The following is a 20,379-nucleotide window of genomic DNA, read 5'->3' on the forward strand; positions in this document are numbered from 1 at the left end:
AATGCAAAGGGGGGAAATAAATGGACAAGATGGGAAATACAGCCTCCTTCCAACTGGTTGCTGGAAATGTCACTAACTGACACCTTTCCTCTGACAGTGCTTGGCCTCCAGCAGCAAAGCTGATGGTATTCCCCCCTCCTGGAGAATCTGCAAATATGGAGTGAATTCAAGGGTATGGAGTCCAGCCTATATGAAGTTCTGATCAAGACTAGACATTCCGGTCTAGTCTTACTTTCACCAGGCTGACCTGACAGACCACCTCTGCAATGAATACTCTCCGAATGCTGCTCCGTGACCATGATAGTGATGGAGCAAGGATTCGCACGTAAAGCAACTTGTTCGGACTCAGCACTCTCTAAATAACTCGTAACATATTAATTAACATGTTTTGTCTTACTAATATTGCACCACATCACATTTCTAGTATCCAAGGGAAGCTTGCATATGTGCTTTTACTAACAGTAATGCAAATGCACTAAAATGGCTGCCGCAACGTGGGATCTGTACTGCGCATGCGTCTGTCACACTCACGTGACACGACGTCCTTTCTGCTTTGTTGGGAAGTTCTTTCTTCTGCGCACTAGAACTAAGATGGCTACTCTGTGTTTTTCACGTACTAAAGCACCTGCTGCTGCTTTTACTAAGTTGTTCGTTTTGCTAAAACTTTAATGCCATAGTTAAAATGAAGTAATGGGAATAGAATAGAGATAAGTGATATACGGTATATGCATTTATTCCTTGATCTAAAACACTGTTTCTCTTCTATTTTTGCATGTATTGTATTTTTGGCATAACATGTACCTCTGAACTCCATCTTTGGAAGAACTGCGCCTGTGCAGAAAAGTTAAAATTCCTTAATCACTGGCATTGAATGGAAGCCAAGTCTTGACTTGCTAGAAGATGCGCCTGGGAGCCTGAACTTTCAACTCTACAAGAGGAAGTTGTACTGTACAAAATAATAATACATTGTTATTGATATTGACACATTCACTGCCGGGTGGAATAAAAGTGCATGGGAAAATAAAATCATGGGAGGGAACATAAATTTGAATATTGAAGAAGATGAGCTCATAACTGGTATGGTGTGATGACCTCTCCTCGTCTTTTGTCCAATCAAAATTGCGGGAATACACAAATTTGCAACATTGAGGGGTGGTACACTGCCCTGGAAAATGGTATAACTAAGGTAGGCTTAGCTAGCTTTTTGTCCGACTTGTTCGAATAGCTGACCTGTCACTGAGCCAACGAATTCAATAGGGGATCGAGAGCAGGGGTGCTGGCGGAGCACTCTGTCAGAAGATTCGATAACCCAGTCGGGGTTTATGGGGAGATCGATAACCCAATCGGGGTTCTAAGGGAGAAGATTTCGACAACCCAATCGGGGTCCGACTGTTAGTCGCCGAGAGGGGTGTGACGCTGGCGTTGCACTTAGCTGAGGGTACCTGGTTCAGTCTGCATCCATCCTAATTTGGGTTTCACCTGTCCTGATCTGCACCTGTGATGTCTACTGACACCTGAACCAATCGGGAGTCTTGTCTTTTATCCCAACCCGTGGCCAGGGTTGGTCGTCATACCATTCCAGGTAAATATACTTTTGTGTGGGTTCGTCGTTGTATGTTTTTCCTTTTCTACCCTCCCTATGTTTCAATTGCTTAATGACAGTTCATATCAAAACTTTGCATATTTTGCTTTAATCATTGTTTTTATAATTGAACAAGCTCTTATTGAAATAATATGCACTCTGACATTTACCGATTTTTCATAGATAAAAGGTTAAACTTTTTCCAGAGTTTGTGGTTATTTAAAAGGAAAGGTAAATGTTGTTATACTCCCTATTTTCTTGCTAACTCCCTTGATCCCTTAGTTATTGTTATTGTTATTGTTATTGTTGTTTCCGGCTTTTATAGCGCCAACTCACCGGCAGGTCTCAAGGCGCTTATGACCGACAGGCACAACTACTTATTTAACAGGAAGAGAGAATACCATATTAATTAAACTGAGCTCAACGCCTCCCTAAATAGGATTGTTTTTAGGTTTTTTCTAAAGCGAAAGAGGTTAGGATTGGTAAGTCAATTATATAGGTCCTAGTAGGTAAAATTAAAACTTGGTAAGAGCGTGTAATAGATCACCTGCTCGAAGTGTGTATGTTTATGGGCCCAGGTGAGAATGGTAAAACCCAAGCAGGGGAAAATCCGCTCACTCTCTATCAGTTTATTTGGTAGCAGCAAGATGGTAAGGGTTTAGTTAAGATAGGTAGTTAGTCGTAGTTAGATTGTTAAATTAAATTGCATTTGTGTATTTGCATTAATATTGATTTTTATGTATTAACCGTAACCCGTTTGTATTGTTATATGTTTGTTTGGAATCCCCGGGGGCAGACTAGTGGGTGGTAAATGGAAGCCACACTGCAGTGCGGTCACTTGCCTGTGGAAGTAAGTGCATGGTTAGGTAAAACCGGAAGCACTATTTAGAGACTTTCTGTATAAATGTGTGAATAATTGCTAGCAAAGAGGTTCGCTGGTGAAACTTTGGCCTTATATCACCTAGAAAGGGTAAGCCTGAGGGAGTAACAGGTTCTCCAATGCTTGTGTGACGGGTAGGCGGAAGAGATCTACTCGTAGTGTATGAAGAGTAAGCGGTAGGAATTTACTCGTAGTGAGTGAAAATCATCTTTCCTTTGAATTAGTCACTCAGGAACAGTGGCGAATGATTTTATGTTGTTAATTATTGAAAAATTGCATTTGGAACGTGAAAAGAAATTAAAAGTTCTCGTATTACCTTGCAAAGAGGGGAGTCAGTTGTAGTGTTGCACTGACGTCACCTAGAGCCGTACTGATATTGGTTGAGACAGCGGGTGTGTAGCTTAGGTAATAATTGAAAAGGAGGGGTGAGTACAGGAGCATGAGAACTTGTCTCACGAGAAAAAAAAATTGCTTGAATGCGATCTGGTGTAAGTGCACGCCCCTCCTTAGACAGAAGGTGACCTAAGTAGGTAACCTTCAGTCTACAATATTGTAATTTCTTCCATGACACTTTGTGGTGGTGTGAAGCAAGAAAGGAAAGCGAAGACAAAGTACATTTTTCACACTGTACAGGCCTATCGGCTGCAAACAAGATGTCATCGACATATTGTATGAGAGCCACTCCTTCAGACAAAGTGAAAGAGTCAAGTTGTCTGTTCAATGCTTGGCTGTAAATACTAGGACTCTCAGTATACCCTTGAGGAATTTTACAAAATCTGTACGATTGATTATTCAAAGTGAAGCCAAACAAATATTGGCTATCAGGATGAATAGGAATCGAAAAGAAAGCATTCTTCAGGTCAATCACAGTGAATGTAGTTGCTGTCGGAGGAACTAAAGTAAGAAGTGTCGTTATGTCAGAAACCACGGGTATTGTGGTACTACAATCTTTTTAACCTCTCGTAAATCAATGATGAATCTGTAAAATCCGAGTGTCAGTATATTTTTTCAAAATGGGAAGAATAGGACTGTTGCAAATATTATAAGGAACTTCTTCCACAACCCCCACTTCAATTAAATCATGGACAATGCGTATAAGTGCTACTTCGCCGTCTTTAAAAATGTTATATTGAGGCAAACGTGGCAATGAAGCACCCTCCTTGACAATAATATGTACTGGTGGAATAACCATTTGCCCTACATCGGTGTCTGAAGTAGCCCAGAAAGTACTAGGAAGTGAAGCTAATGCAATGTCCTCTTTAACAAGACAAGATCTCTTAATCACGGGGTTGTTGTCATTCAAAATAACACGTACACCTTCTGGAGAACATCGTATCCTAGCCCTGAAATATTTGAGCATATCAAAACCCACAATATTGTCCGGTGTGTTCGGAGAAAGCAAAAATGGACATGGAGCAGTACATTTGTCAACATGAAATGCAAGTGCTTGTGATAGTGGGCTAAGGGAAGGTGTTCCATCGAAACCTATTGATGTAATGGTTAAGCCAGACAGGGGAGCCCTTGGAACCAATTGTTTAGATAAGGCGCTACGAGTAGCTCCTGTATCAACCAGAAACTGATTAGTAGAACCCAAAACATGTGCTGTAACATAGGGACCCTTCTGATCTACCAGAACTTCAACTGATTCCTTACCCCATCCTAGGCAGTCCTATGCATAAGCAGAATCTTTAAAGTCAGACGACAAATAGTCAGACATTTGATATTGATTCCGTCTATCGAAAGTGTTAAAACCCTTCTGTCCACACGTATTAGTATCAAACCTAGCACGATCATCGGTGCTTCCTCTAGGCCCTGAATATCCTGAACGATTTCTCATTTGACCTCTTCCCCGCGGATACTGCTGAGCACGCAATACCGGACAATCGGCAGCCCAATGTCCAAATTTCTTGCAGTATGCACACTGGTCAGAAGACAGTCGTACGAGCATAAGGAGGAAAAGACGAACCATAAAACCCACGTCCACCTCTATCACTACCTCTGGAAGGCGGACCATAGGCCTGGGCTAACATAACCTTAGTTTTTAACTACTAAGAGGCAGATTTACAAGCCCCTTGCGCCCCTTTTACGCCGCCGCTGCGTCACTTTTGTGACACAGCGGCGGTGCAAAAGATGCGCCATGGTGCGGGGTACTTACAACGTGACGCATCTGAGAGATGCGTCACGTTGTAAAGCTCTGCGTCAGAAGGAGGCGTTCCTGCGCAGGAGGGGGGCGTTCCGGCGCAGGAACGCCTCCTAAAAGTGGCTGAGTGAAATTTACAAGATTTCACTCAGTCACTTTTGGGGCCATACTGCGTCAAAACCCTGCGCCTGCTTGAAGCAGGCATAAGGATTGACGCAGCATTGTAAGAATAGGGCCCCCCAGACCATTGCTGGAGCTGCGTCGCGCTTGCGACGCAACTCCAGCAATGCGCCGCTTTTACGGCACAGATGCATGATGACACATTGCCCCATGGTGCGCCGCATTGTAAATAACTGGCGCATCGGTGCTGATATGCAGGATGCGCCAGTTATTGTAAATCTGCCCCTTAGTCTTTTTATCCTCATTACCCTTTGCTTCTAATTCCTGGCGTTCATAATACTGAGCCATAGTCAAAAGGGAATCCGGAGAAGAGATAGCCCATGAACTCTCACTGGCCTTTAGGCGACGTGCTATTCCTGGCAACAGGTTAGCGACATATTTATCGACAAGCAGATGCCTGCCGTGTCATCTGTCAATGACTGGCCACTAAAATCATGGAATGCCTCCTCGAAACGTGTAAAGAACTCAGAAACCGATTCATCTGTCTTTTGCTTACAAGATACTAATACAGCCTATCTTTTTAGGGGGAATAATCGTCTTTAACTTAACCAATATAGCTGCTGGAAGGTCTAAAATTAACTGACATGGTTTCTGTGCAGGTTCCCTTTCTACGTCCATTTGTTCTAATTCTTTCCATAACGCCCCAAAAGTCGCACGATCATCAACTTTACGAATAGTTCTCCACATATTAGGGGGTAATATCAATCCAAAGAACATATCAATATCAGGCAGAGTCATAACCCTTTGCATCAGTGGAATTCTTATCATCATTTGTTCCCGTACCTCTAGGAGGAATATTCAAAGGTGTGGCTTCCCGCATTGCTTTCACATGAACTACTACATTCTTATCTGTTTCAGAGGTAGAAGCCTGTGTCCCGCAGGTCAGGGATGTTTGTGCAGCTGCGTCAGCTGCCTTTTTCTCCTCTCGCAAACGGACTGCTTCTGCATGCAGTTTAACCAAACGTCTGATTGAGTCAGCCACCTGAGAGGGGACAGAAAGACCATCACGCATTTGCTTGCAATCACCTGCTATATCATCAGGTTCCAACTCATCAGAGTGTTTCCTAAACTGCTCAATGACTTCTGTGGCAAATACCTTGGTAATACCTTTCCTGACAGTTTTTCATGTTATCTATAAGTTCAGAAGCAGGAGCAGTACCACGGACAGCTTTGCGAGCAAAGTATCTAAGCTCAGACGAACGCTCAGTGGTCAACATAGAACGAAAGAGGCTTCATCCGAATCATGAGAAGCAGAAGGAAAAGTCTGCGGAGAATGATCTAACAACAGGGAATCATCTTGTGGTTTATTAAGGATAGGATAAAGGGGTCGCCGAACAGCGTATTGGCCAGTTACCTGCAAATGACGCTCCCTATCTTCTCTCTCTTTTATTTTCCTAATTTCTTTATTTTTCATTTCTAATGCTTTCGCATGAATACTTTTTCGTTGTTCCTTTTCAATCAAGGCCTGCTCACGCTTCATTCATTCACGCACTTCTTTCTCCCACATTCGTACTCAGTCAAACATATCTTTCCTAGTCTTTCGCTTAAACATACATTGTTCCACATACTGAATCTTTCGTAAATCAAATGACCCACGCATAGGTCAACACAACTCAGGATCCTTGCTAATATATTTATTCCATAACGTGCTGTACATTATTGAAGAAATACCATATTTAATATACATATCCCTATTAGGCGTCCCCTCCGGGGGGGGCGGTTGTGTCTCATAAAGTCTCAAACTGGTACCACCACCAAAGCAACACATTCTACGAAGTGTGCTAGAAACAGGCATGCCAAAAATAGTGCAATATATGCAGTATTATACGCAAAGTAGCACTTAAATCACGTTGTGCCGTTCAAATCTTATTCAAAGTAGAGAAAATTCTCCTCATTACCTGCCTATATAACTATATAAATTGCAATTTATATATAAACAAATTCCAAAATCCCAAATCATTGGCCAATGCAAATACCAAACCAAACAGCAAGCGTCGCATCAAACGACCTTACCAATCCCAAATGTCCAGATTCCAACTGCCAAATTCGCAAATCGACCAAATGGTCACTGCACGGCAAATCAACAGAAGAGATCTCAGTTGAGGACCGGCACCACCTGGAGGGTCAGATCAGAAAGAGAGGAAAAACGCCGTGGTTGCCAAGACGGGGGTCTCCTCGGGCAGCTATCGTCCGCAGCGAGATTCCAATCCTCCGTTTCGACCAGTCCTTTGGGAATCTGAGTCGCCGATGAACCTGACGTTGGGCGCCAATTTGTCGTGGTAAGCCTCAGCTAGGCCTACCAGTGCTAGGGGTTTGCCCTTCTCTGCACAAGTCCTCAGACCAATAGAATAGAAGTTAGCACATAAACTGGAATAGAAAACAAAGTGTTTATTAACCTCATGAGGTGGAACTACATTCACACAACACCCTTCGGTAGTGTATGCAGTAGCACACTGAACAGAAGGAACATGGTCCTTTTATACCCACACAGGGGCTTAGAAGAAGGCGGTACAAGTACAGAAGAGAAGGTTTACATACATGAAAGGTGATACAGAAATGCACAGTCAACAATAGGGAGGAGCTAGCAGTTTGCTGACTCCGGTAAGAATAACCTGACAGTTACAGACTAGAACAGGTGTATGAACAGTTACAGTTCCTTCTGCGCATGTGCAGAGTAGCAGAGCCTAAATATAGCCTGTCTATAAGCAGAGTGCAAGAGTAAACAACAGCAAGGAAGGACAGAGCACATGGTGAGCACATGGCAGACAAGATGGCTGCCGAAAACAAGATGGATTCAGCTAAATGCTAACATCGAGCGCTGCCAAATTACAAAAACCCGTCCCAGCGTACAATGCAATAGATCTGTGTGTCCCCCAGGACAGTGACCTCGCACTGGATCACCAGGTTGACCGCAGTCTTAACGTGTTTCTTGATCATTAAAATGCTTCGGCGGATATTTCCGATTCTGGCCCTTGAAGCTTGTGAGACGTTGCTCTAGCTTTGGTGTCTTCAATGGAAGATTACTGCAATGCAATCTATCTTGAGACTAACAAGCTAACCTTCGCAAAGCTGCAACTTGAGCAGAGTGCACTGGCACGGCTTACGCTGAACATACCTGAGCGGCAGTCTGTTTCAAAAGGACTCCAAGAACTGCACTGGTCACCAGTAGAGAAAAGTGTGTGTTGTAAGGCTATATGTACGACACACAAACAGGTACATGCATCATTGTAGGATTTTGCAATTCCTAAATTGCGAAAATTAAGGAATCGCAATTTAGGAATTGCAAAATCCTATGCATCAAGAAATAGCAAAACTTTTTGCGATTTCCTAATTTTCTTTATTTGCGATTCCTTAATTGCGAATCACAATTAAGGAATTGCATTACATTGATTCCTATGGGCCTAGAGGCCCATAGGAATCAATGGGAAGGCATTCTCATTTTGCGAATTCGCAAATAAGGAATCGCAAAATGAGAATTCAATTTCAAGGGTGCAGCCCTGCACCCCTGAAATGTCATGTAAGTACATTTTACGCACACACATGTCCCAAGGGCAGGTGTTTGTGTAAAATATACGTTTCAAAAATGCCTTTATTTGCACTTTTGAAACTTTTCGCAAATTACCATGAAGGTTTACTTCATGGTAATTTTTTCCTTACAAATTGCGAATTCACAAATTTAAAAAAATCATGCATAGCATTTAAGAAATCGCAAAATTTGCGATTTCATAAATGCTATCGCAATTTGAGAAATCGCCAAAAATTGCGATTTCTTAAATTGCGATAAAAGAAAAAAAAATGATACATCCCAAAAAAGCTTTTTGCATTCGCAAACGGCCGAATTTTGGGATTCGCACCGTTTGCGAATGCAAAACAGCTTGATGCATGTGGCTGAAAGCTCTTTACACGGTAGGTCCAGTTGATATAAAGCCATGTTTCCGTGGTATGTGCCCCCAGAACTCACTGTTCAGCACATCTAAATTGGGTGACTGTGCCTAGAGCTCGGAGGAAGAAATGGGGAGGCCGAGCCTTCTCGGGTGCAGCGGCAGGGCTCTGGAACACTCTCCCTCTCCGCCCTACATGCTTGAAAATGCTTCTCCCTTTCAGGAAAGCACTAAAATCCAGGGCCTCATTAATGAGAAGTGACGCATCGCCGCGTGAAAACAGCGATGCGTCACTTTTCATTGCGCCCTCCTTGCGACACCAAGGATGCGTCATATTTACAGTATGACGCATCATGGTGCAAGGAGTTTCAGATACGTCAGTATTTCTGACGTAACTGTAGGCGAAAAAATGACGCATTGCTGGAGTGTATCACAAAAGTGAATGAATAACGCATTTATAAAGCGCATGGCTACCAAAGGCCTCCCAGCGCTAAAGACAATGCCCAGAACTGCATGGCTAGAGGGGTTCAGGAAAACAGGAGGGTTTTTAGATGCTTGCGAAAGAGAAGATGATTCGCTTCAAGACGGATAACGTCAGGGAGCTGATTCCAGCTTTTTGCCGTAATGACCGAAAAAAGACGGACCCTGCTCCGGGTTCGTTTGAATTTGGGGACAATGGCAAGATGTTTCACCTCAGTGCGGAGGGATCTTCTAGGGACCTACGGAGAGATGATTGATTGAAGAATCGGAGGAGTACTAGCCGCCAGTGATTTGTGGGCAATACACAAGGACTTGAATTGAATTATTTTATCAACTGGCAACCAGTGAAGTGCCTTAACCCCTTCCATGCGGCCGCGATTCTGCGCCTGTGCGGCAGAATCGCGAGTGGGCGGGTTTATGACGGCCCCCAGCCGTCATCAGCACACGAGCCCCGTAGTGCATGACGGCTGGGGGCCGTCATCAGCATGTAAGGGGTTAATGTGCGGTTTAGCGGATTCCCTGTTGGGCGACTGCATGAGAAGTCGCGCAGCACAATTTTGAACCGTTTGAATTTTTTTTATCGTAGAACAAGGGGGGGCCCAAATAAAGCACATTGGCATAATCAAGCCTAGATAAGATCAGTGCCTGTACCAACAGCTTCCTGGCATTGAAAGGCAACTGAGGCAGAATCCTCCTGATCATTTTAAGAATGCCGTAGCAGGTACCTGCTACCCTGGAGGCCTGCGTCTTAAAATTCAGATTATGGTCCAGCCATACACCAAGACTTTTAACTTGGTCTTTAGGGGCAGGCATGTCTCCCATACATTTGGGGCAGATAGTACCGCCCTCCAGATTGGTATTCTTTCCCAGAAACATCAATTCTGTTTTAGCAGCGTTCAGCTGTAGGAAGGAAGAGTCCATCCATGCTGAAACTTTTTCCAAACAATTCGCCAAAATGGACTTATTATTGTCTAACAAGTTAACCCCTTGCATGCTGATGACGGCCCCCAGCCGTCATGCACTACAGTGCTCGTGTGCTGATGACGGCTGGGGGCCGTCATGACCGCACCCGCGCTGAAATCTTCAGCACAGGAGCAGAATCGCGGCAGCATGGAAGGGGTTAAGAGACACGATAAGCTGAGTGTCGTCAGCGTACATAACAATCTTGACATTGTATGTCTCGACAATCTTTGCCAACGGACACATGTAAACATTAAAAAACATCGAAAAAAGCGATCTGAGAGAAAGGACTCAAGCCAGTCGAGTAGCATACCAGTCAGCCCACTGTCTCTGAGTCTAGCTAGCAGAAGTTGATGGTTAACCGTGTCGAAGGCCGCGCTAAGGTCAAGCAAAATAATAGCAGCGAAGCCTCCGAATTTTCCTGGCCTCCTCTGTAACTGCCAGCAAGGCAGTTTCCGTGCCCTGCTGCGGCCTAAAGCCCATTTGAGAGGGACGAAGGCAGTGATTTTCTTCCAAAAAAGCAGAAAGAACAGAATTAACGTGCTTTTTGCAAATTTTGGCAATCCCAGGAAGTAATGAAATCGGTCGATAATTGGCAAGAACTTCGGGATCCGGGGTAGGTTTCTTCAAGAGGGCTCTAACCCTAGCCCGTTTCCAGAGGGAAGGAACAATCCCAGAGGAAAAAGAGCTATTAACTAGCTCAAGAATAGCAGGGGCAAAACGCCGCCGGACAGCACGTTGTAGGCCATGAGGCTGTGTAAATTTACTCTTGCAATATATCATTTATGCTAACGCAGCCGGCCTCCGGGCTGTAGGCTCCTGGCTGTGTAACCATCTTCTGTTATGAATAAAGGTCTTACAAAAAAAAAAAAAAAAAAAAAAAGTTTTAAAAAAAGAATAGCAGGGGCGAGTGAGTCGAACACCTGCTTCAGGACATGGGGGGCTGCCGGATCGCTGGGGAGCCAGATTTCAGGCGGTCTAAATGCAGTTTTAAAATTTCCATGTCCATGGAAGGGTTAAGAGGAGATCGGTCTCTGGCTGATTGTACATTTACCATGTCACCCGAGACAGAAAGGGGGGGGGAAAGGCTGAGTAAATATCTTGAATTTTCTTATGAAAAAAGAGAGCCAATTCATTGCAGCACTCTAGGGCATTTTCAGGGGGTACGGGTCAATGGGTCATTACACATGTGGCAAGTCCCATGTGAAATGTGCCTGCGTCAGTCTTACGCCTGCCATGAAGCAGGCGTAAGATATTGACACATTTGCGTCCTAGAAGTGGCGCAGTGAAATCTCATAGATTTCACTGCGTCACTTCTATAACCCTTTCTTGCGTCAGAACAACCCCCCAGCATACATTATACCTGGTGCAGGTATAATGTGAAGCAGGGGTTTACAAAGTGATACATCAAGGTAGATGCGTCACTTTGTTAATATGGTGCAACAAGGTGCATTTTTTACGCCGATGGTGCGTCACAAAAAAGGATAAATACGCCCCCGGGTTGTTTACCCTATAAAGTCACTATATCATTTGTATTTTACTAGTCTTCTGTGTTATGTGCTATACTACAGTGCCTTGACGCTCATGGGTCTTTGAGCGCTTTATAAATCCTTACCAAATCAAGTGAGTTGTGGTTGCGAGTGTGAAGTTCCTAGGGGCAGATTTACAAGCCCCTTGCGCCACTTTTGTGTCACTTTTAACAAGGGAAAAGTGATGCAAAAGTGGTTCAAGGGGCTTGTAAATGTGGCCCCTAGTTTTTAGCTGGGCGTTAGTTGTTCAGCGATTTCCATCTCCTCTTTGTGGTGACCGGGTTAGGAAGATCTCCCAGTTCCTGTGGCCACCAGCCAGGTATCCAAAACGAAGTGTCACGTCCGAACAAAAGAACCCCCGTCTTCCCTGAGGTCAGCCTGAGCCAATTTCTGGATATCCATTTTCTGATTTCATGCATACAAATATGGAATCTAAGAGCAGCGTCCTCAGGATTGCCTACCGATGACGCCAAGATCAGCGTGTCATCAGCATATGACACCACCGTGAAGCCAAATGACTTTATTAAAGTGGCAAGTGGGGGGTGAGATAAAGGTTGAAAATCGTGGACTTAACGATGAGCCCTGCGGCACCCGACAGGGAAAGCAGAAAGAGGTGGAGCTAAACCCATCAAGCTCCACCAATTGCTCCCTATGTGCTAGGAACGATTTAAGTAATTCAAGTGCCCTGCCCCTTATGCCCAGGGTAGAGTCGAGCGATGAGAAGACCGTGATTGACCGTGTCGAACGCCGCCGAGAGGTCGAACAGGATCGAGGCCGTCTTCCCATCTCTGTCCCTGACTTCCATAATCTCCTCCGACACATTTGTCAGTGCCAACTTTGTACGATACTGGCATCTAAACCCATATTGTGTGCCGTCCAGGAGATTGTTATCCTTAATGAACGGAGATAATTCAACATTTATCGCCTTCTCTATGATCTTCGCTGGGAAAGGCTGCCGAGAGATCGGCCTATGGTTCTTGGGATCTTTGTAGCCCAGATTAGATTTTTTCAATAAAGGGAGAATGGACGCTCTCTTCCACTCTCTAGGAAGTAACCATCTTAAAACATCATATTGCAGTTCTCTTTAAGGTAACTGTGGCGACGCTCTAGTTGTTGTTGGCGTGCGCCGGATCCGGAAGTCCCCGATCGGAACTGGAAGGCGGCCATCTTGTGTGGCGCTCGCGGCTTTGGTGAGTGCACGCAAGCCCCGGCGCTCCGTGAATAAAGTTACACTTAAATTAAAGACCATGCTCTGCACATCATTGGGGAGGTAAAAGAAAGTTTTACAGTAACCAGCTGTGACCTCAGGAGATAACTGAAGGAACTTCGGGGACCGGGGTCCCGGGGTGATCCTGACCTTATCTGACCAAAGAGCGTCTGAGCAAATGATTCAGAAATGGGATTAAAGGTTTCAAAGATAGGGGTCTTATCGCCATGAAATGTGTTCCCTCTGGAATAGGGAGGGTAAGACCCCCCCTGAGCCCACTTTCTACTAAATGAGCGGCGTCCGGTAAGTCTCCCCGCGCTGCAAACAGTGACCGTGTCCTTCTGTAATGGACCCGGGGCTCCTGTACCGCGCTGCAGTCGCTGCGAGTCGAGTTTGTGCTGCAGGACTCTGCACCAGTCCCAGTAAAGAGGGTGTAGTGTGTCTGCCGTGAGAAGGGAAGGAGTAGAGTTTGAGAGTCAGCAGGGCACGTGTTGTGTCTGCGATGTGAGTCAAGCAGGGGGTATAGTCAGGGGCGGCTCTAGGCTCATGGCGGCCCTGGGCAGGGAGCATAGGTAGGGGCCCCGGAAGAGGGGGTACGGGCGGGGCGGGGCCCCCCGGAGCTCAGGAAGGTGTTACAGAGCCGGAGGCCACCAAATCCCTGCCAGGGGCCGCCACGCAAATATCTATCCATCCTCCAAGGATTATCATATTAAGGATATATATTGGCGTGGCGGCCCCCGGGGTTTGGCGGCCCTGTGCACAGCTTGCACATGCCTAAGGCCGCCCCTCGTATAGTGTCTGAGCAGCAGGCAGGGGTCTCGTCTCAATAGTGAGCCGAGGAGTTATACTCCCACGGGCAAATTTACAAGCCCCTTGCAACACTTTTACGCCGCCGTTACGTCGCTTTTGTGACCCAGCGGCGTCGTAAACAATGTGCCACTTTGGGACATATTTACAATGTGATGTATCTTGGGAGATACGACCCGTTGTAAAGCCCTGAGTCACATTATACCTGCGTCAGGTATAATGTATGCAGGGTGGGCGTTCCCGCGCAGGAAAGCCTCGTAAAAGTGACGCAGTGAAGTCTACAAGTTTTCACTGCGTCACTTCTACGACGCCGCTGCGTCAAACCCTACACCTGCTTGAAGCAGGCGTAAGGGGTGACGCAGCACAATAGGAACAGTCGTTCCTGAGCATTGCTGGAGTTGCGTCGTGCTTGCGTCGACAGATGTGTGACGCATCTGTCAATCCTTGGGCCGCGGTGCGCCGCATCCATGGTGGCGCAAGGGATTTTTTGCGTGACGCAATTGAACTGACGCATCTCTGCTGATATGCAGAGATGCGTCAGCTCTTGTAAATCTGTAGGTACCCCTTCTCTTGGGTGTGGGGTCGCTCCCATTCTCTCTTTTGACTGAATCTGTAGGGGTCGGCAGGGCTTTAAGTGGGATGAAAACACTGAGGGGTCTCTCAAAGGGACGTGGCTGAAAACACAAAAGTTACAAATCTGTGTTTAGCACAGTGTGAGGCCGACTGGTGTTTTGCTGTTTCTCATTGTGTCAACAGATATAATGCAGCAAATAGCGGCCGTGACACCTACAGAGACCCAGGACTATTGACGCTGCCAATGGTTGTTGGATGCATGAGATGCACAAGCCACCACCGCGGCCTCGTTGGACATGTATCGATGAGACTGAGACAGAACTGGAAAGAGTCTCAGGGGGGGGGGGGGGGCAGACACGGAGAGCCCAGAGGGACCCCCTCAGCACCGGCCCACTTTAAGCCCTAGGGTCGGGGCCGTGCAGTGCTTCAGTGGTGCGCTGGGCAGGGTGTAGTGTCTCAGCAGTGGGCGGGTGTGACGTCAGCAGGGCTGGGGTGTAGTGTCACTATATATAGGGGTGTAGTGTCCCGGGAAGCCGGGTCTCGCGCATGCGCAGACCTCGGGTCCCTCATCCCCCCCTCCGGCTGCACCGAGGGAAGCTGCAGAGATGTCGGGCCCCGGAGAGGTGAGTGAGAGGGGCCCCCAGACCCCCCCTACACATGACCCGGAGCCCCGGACCCCCCGATCAAAGCAGAGATTCAAGGAGAGAGGAGAGGGGCAGAGGAGGGCAGGAGAGAGGGGAGGAGAAGAGACAGAAGAAAGGAAGAGAAAGAGAGAGGAAAGAAGACAGAGCAATGATAAGAAAGAGAGAAGACAGGAGAAGCGAGGGGAGACAGAGAACAAAAGAGAGAAAGAGAGAGAAAAGAAAATGGCAAAGAACGAAGCAAGAAGGAAATAGACAGAGGCACAAGATAAAAGAAGATAGAGTAAAGTGCGTACCCTCTGTCACTCCACCTATCCTGCCTGGCCCTCCGTGTACCCTCTGTCACTCCACCTATCCTGCCTGGCCCTCTGTGTACCCTCTGTCACTCCACCTATCCTGCCTGGCCCTCCGTGTACCCTCTGTCACTCCTCCTAGCCTGCCTGGCCCTCTGTGTACCCTCTGTCACTCCTCCTAGCCTGCCTGGCCCTCTGTGTACCCTCTGTCACTCCTCCTAGCCTGCCTGGCCCTCTGTGTACCCTCTGTCACTCCACCTAGCCTGCCTGGCCATCTGTGTACCCTCTATCACTCCTCCTAGCCTGCCTGGCCCTCTGTGTACCCTCTGTCACTCCTCCTAGCCTGTCTGGCCCTCTGTGTATTCTCTGTCACTCCTCCTAGCCTGCCTGGCCCTCTGTGTACCATCTGTCACTCCTCCAAGCCTGCCTGGGCCTCTGTGAACCCTCTGTCACTCCTCCTAGCCTGCCTGGCCCTCTGTGTAGCCTCTGTCACTCCTCCTAGCCTGCCTGGCCCTCTGTGTAGCCTCTGTCACTCCTGCTAGCCTGCCTGGCCCTCTGTGTATCCTGTATCACTCCTCCCAGCCTGCCTGGCCCTCTGTGTACCCTCTGTCACTCCTCCTAGCCTGCCTGGGCCTCTGTGTACCCTCTGTCACTCCTCCTAGCCAGCCTGGCCCTCTGTGTACCCTCTGTCACTCCTCCCAGCCTGCCTGGCCCTCTGTGTACCCTCTGTCACTCCTCCCAGCCTGCCTGGCCCTCTGCCACTCCTCCTAGCCTGCCTGGCCCTCTGTGTACCCTCTGTCACTCCTATCCTGCCTGTCCCTCTGTGTACCCTCTGTCACTCCTATCCTGCCTGGCCCTCTGTGTACCCTCTGTCACTCCTCCTAGCCTGCCTGTCCCTCTGTGTACCCTCTGTCACTCCTCTTAGCCTGCCTGGCCCTCTGTGTACCCTCTGTCACTCCTCCTAGCCTGCCTGGCCCTCTGTGTACCCTCTGTCACTCCTCCTAGCCTGCCTGGCCCTCTGTGTACCCTCTGTCACTCCTCCTATCCTGCCTGGCCCTCTGTGTACCCTCTGTCACTCCTCCTAGCCTGCCTGGCCCTCTGTGTACCCTCTGTCACTCCACCTAGCCTGCCTGGCCCTCTGTGTACCCTCTGTCACTCCTCCTAGCCTGCCTGGCCCTCTGTGTACCCTCTGTCACTCCTCCTAGCCTGCCTGGCCCTCTGTGTACCCTCTGTCACTCCTCCTATCCTGCCTGGGCCTCTGTGAACCCTCTGTCACTCCTCCTAGCCTGCCTGGCCCTCTGTGTACCCTCTGTCACTCCTCCTATCCTGCCTGGGCCTCTGTGAACCCTCTGTCACTCCACCTAGCCTGCCTGGCCCTCTGTGTACCCTCTGTCACTCCTCCTAGCCTGCCTGGCCCTCTGTGTACCCTCTGTCACTCCTCCTAGCCTGCCTGGCCCTCTGTGTACCCTCTGTCACTCCTCCCAGCCTGCCTGGCCCTCTGTGTACCATCTGTCACTCCTCCTAGCCTGCCTGGCCCTCTGTGTACCCTCTGTCACTCCACCTATCCTGCCTGGCCCTCTGTGTACCCTCTGTCACTCCTCCAAGCCTGCCTGGCCCTCTGTGTACCCTCTGTCACTCCTCCTATCCTGCCTGGGCCTCTGTGAACCCTCTGTCACTCCTCCTATCCTGCCTGGGCCTCTGTGAACCCTCTGTCACTCCTCCTAGCCTGCCTGGCCCTCTGTGTACCCTCTGTCACTCCTCCTAGCCTGCCTGGGCCTCTGTGAACCCTCTGTCACTCCACCTAGCCTGCCTGGCCCTCTGTGTACCCTCTGTCACTCCTCCTAGCCTGCCTGGCCCTCTGTGTACCATCTGTCACTCCTCCTAGCCTGCCTGGCCCTCTGTGTACCCTCTGTCACTCCACCTATCCCGCCTGGCCCTCTGTGTACCCTCTGTCACTCCTCCAAGCCTGCCTGGCCCTCTGTGTACCCTCTGTCACTCCTCCTATCCTGCCTGGGCCTCTGTGAACCCTCTGTCACTCCTCCTATCCTGCCTGGGCCTCTGTGAACCCTCTGTCACTCCTCCTAGCCTGCCTGGCCCTCTGTGTACCCTCTGTCACTCCTCCTATCCTGCCTGGGCCTCTGTGAACCCTCTGTCACTCCTCCTAGCCTGCCTGGCCCTCTGTGTACCCTCTGTCACTCCTCCTAGCCTGCCTGGGCCTCTGTGAACCCTCTGTCACTCCTCCTAGCCTGCCTGGCCCTCTGTGTACCCTCTGTCACTCCTCCTAGCCTGCCTGGCCCTCTGTGTATCCTGTATCACTCCTCCCAGCCTGCCTGGCCCTCTGTGTACCCTCTGTCACTCCTCCTAGCCTGCCTGGGCCTCTGTGTACCCTCTGTCACTCCTCCTAGCCAGCCTGGCCCTCTGTGTACCCTCTGTCACTCCTCCCAGCCTGCCTGGCCCTCTGCCACTCCTCCTAGCCAGCCTGGCCCTCTGTGTACCCTCTGTCACTCCTCCCAGCCTGCCTGGCCCTCTGCCACTCCTCCTATCCTGCCTGACCCTCTGTGTACCCTCTGCCACTCCTCCTAGCCTGCCTGGCCCTCTGTGTACCCTCTGCCACTCATCCTAGCCTGCCTGGCCCTCTGTGTACCCTGTATCACTCCTCCCAGCCTGCCTGGCCCTCTGTGTACCCTCTGTCACTCCTCTTAGCCTGCCTGGCCCTCTGTGTGCCCTCGGCCACTCCTCCTAGCCTGCCTGGCCCTCTGTGTACCCTCTGTCACTCCTATCCTGCCTGTCCCTCTGTGTAACCTCTGTCACTCCTATCCTGCCTGGCCCTCTGTGTACCCTCTGTCACTCCTCCTAGCCTGCCTGTCCCTCTGTGTACCCTCTGTCACTCCTTTTAGCCTGCCTGGCCCTCTGTGTGCCCTCTCTCACTCCTCCTATCCGGCCTGGCCCTCTGTGTACCCTCTGCCACTCCTCCTAGCCTGCCTGTCCCTCTGTGTACCCTCTGTCACTCCTCCTAGCCTGCCTGGCCCTCTGTGTACCCTCTGTCACTCCTCCTAGCCTGCCTGGGCCTCTGTGAACCCTCTATCACTCCTCCTAGCCTGCCTGGCCCTCTGTGTATCCTGTATCACTCCTCCTAGCCTGCCTGGCCCTCTGTGTACCCTCTGTCACTCCTCCTAGCCTGCCTGGCCCTCTGTGTACCCTCTGTCGCTCCTCCTAGCCTGCCTGGCCCTCTGTGTACCCTCTGTCACTCCTCCTAGCCTGCCTGGGCCTCTGTGTACCCTCTGTCACTCCTCCTAGCCTGCCTGACCCTCTGTGTACCCTCTGTCACTCCTCCTAGCCTCCCTGGCCCTCTGTGTACCCTCTGTCACTCCTCCCAGCCTGCCTGGCCCTCTGTGTACCCTCTGTCGCTCCTCCCAGCCTGCCTGGCCCTCTGTGTACCCTCTGTCACTCCTCCTAGCCTGCCTGGCCCTCTGTGTACCCTCTGTCACTCCCCCCAGCCTGCCTGGCCCTCTGCCACTCCTCCTAGCCTGCCTGGCCCTCTGTGTACCCTCTGTCACTCCTCCCAGCCTGCCTGGCCCTCTGTGTACCCTCTGTCACTCCTCCTAGCCTGCCTGGCCCTCTGTGTACCCTCTGTCACTCCTCCTAGCCTGCCTGGCCCTCTGTGTACCCTCTGTCACTCCTCCTAGCCTGCCTGGCCCTCTGTGTACCATCTGTCACTCCTCCTAGCCTGCCTGGCCCTCTGTGTACCCTCTGTCACTCCTCCTATCCTGCCTGGCCCTCTGTGTACCCTCTGTCACTCCTCCCAGCCTGCCTGGCCCTCTGTGTACCCTCTGTCACTCCTCCTAGCCTGCCTGGCCCTCTGTGTACCCTCTGTCACTCCTCCTATCCTACCTGGCCCTCTGTGTACCCCCCATCACTCCTTCTAGCCTGCCTGGCCCTCAGTGTACCCTCTGTCGCTCCTCCTATCCTGCCTGGCCCTCTGTGTACCCTCTGTCACTCCTCCCAGCCTGCCTGGCCCTCTGTGTACCCTCTGTCACTCCTCCTAGCCTGCCTGGCCCTCTGTGTACCCCCTGTCACTCCTCTTAGCCTGCCTGGCCCTCTGTGTACCCTCTGCCACTCCTCCTAGCCTGCCTGGCCCTCTGTGTACCCTCTGTCACTCCTATCCTGCCTGGCCCTCTGTGCACCATCTGTCACTCCTCCGAGTCAGGCTGGCCCTCTGTGTACCCCCTGTCACTCCTATCCTGCCTGGCCCTCTGTGTACCCTCTGTCACTCCTATCCTGCCTGGCCCTCTGTGTACCCTCTGCCACTCCTCCTAGCCTGCCTGGCCCTCTGTGTACCCTCTGTCACTCCTATCCTGCCTGGCCCTCTGTGTACCCTCTGTCACTCCTCTTAGCCTGCCTGGCCCTCTGTGTGCCCTCGGCCACTCCTCCTAGCCTGCCTGGCCCTCTGTGTACCCTCTGTCACTCCTCCTAGCCTGCCTGGCCCTCTGTGTACCCTCTGCCACTCCTCCTAGCCTGCCTGTCCCTCTGTGTACCCTCTGTCGCTCCTCCTAGCCTGCCTGGCCCTCTGTGTACCCTCTGTCGCTCCTCCTAGCCTGCCTAGCCCTCTGTGTACCCTCTGTCACTCCTCCGAGTCAGCCTGGCCCTCTGTGTACCCTCTGTCGCTCCTCCTAGCCTGCCTGGCCCTCTGTGTACCCCCTGTCACTCCTATCCTGCCTGTCCCTCTCTGTACCCTCTGTCACTCCTCCGAGTCAGCCTGGCCCTCTGTGTACCCTCTGTCGCTCCTCCTAGATTGCCTGGCCCTCTGTGTACCCCCTGTCACTCCTATCCTGCCTGTCCCTCTGTGTACCCTCTGTCACTCCTCTTAGCCTGCCTGGCCCTCTATGTGCCCTCGGCCACTCCTCCTAGCCTGCCTGGCCCTCTGTGTACCCTCTGTCACTCCTATCCTGCCTGTCCCTCTGTGTACCCTCTGTCACTCCTATCCTGCCTGGCCCTCTGTGTACCCTCTGTCACTCCTCCTAGCCTGCCTGTCCCTCTGTGTACCCTCTGTCACTCCTCTTAGCCTGCCTGGCCCTCTGTGTGCCCTCTCTCACTCCTCCTATCCTGCCTGGCCCTCTGTGTACCCTCTGCCACTCCTCCTAGCCTGCCTGTCCCTCTGTGTACCCTCTGTCGCTCCTCCTAGCCTGCCTGGCCCTCTGTGTACCCTCTGTCGCTCCTCCTAGCCTG

The 20,379-nt window shown here is 50.1% G+C and overlaps 2 protein-coding genes across 2 annotated transcripts in view; one reads left to right on the forward strand and one right to left on the reverse strand.

The window, feature by feature from the left end:
* LOC144807732 (uncharacterized) overlaps positions 1-20,379 on the reverse strand; it is a 770,734-nt gene that overhangs the window by 379,440 nt on the left and 370,915 nt on the right. The gene's annotated exons all lie outside the window — the stretch shown is intronic.
* LOC144807728 (zinc finger protein 212-like) overlaps positions 14,761-20,379 on the forward strand; it is a 143,817-nt gene continuing 138,198 nt past the window's right edge. Inside the window, exon 1 of the mRNA XM_078673394.1 lies at positions 14,761-14,842. Within this exon, the coding sequence (XP_078529520.1) occupies positions 14,825-14,842 (18 nt within the window). The 5' untranslated portion in view covers positions 14,761-14,824. The remainder of the gene's footprint in view (positions 14,843-20,379) is intronic.

This window comes from Lissotriton helveticus, chromosome 1_2 (assembly GCF_964261635.1).
Source record: "Lissotriton helveticus chromosome 1_2, aLisHel1.1, whole genome shotgun sequence".
NCBI classification, from domain to species: domain Eukaryota; kingdom Metazoa; phylum Chordata; class Amphibia; order Caudata; family Salamandridae; genus Lissotriton; species Lissotriton helveticus.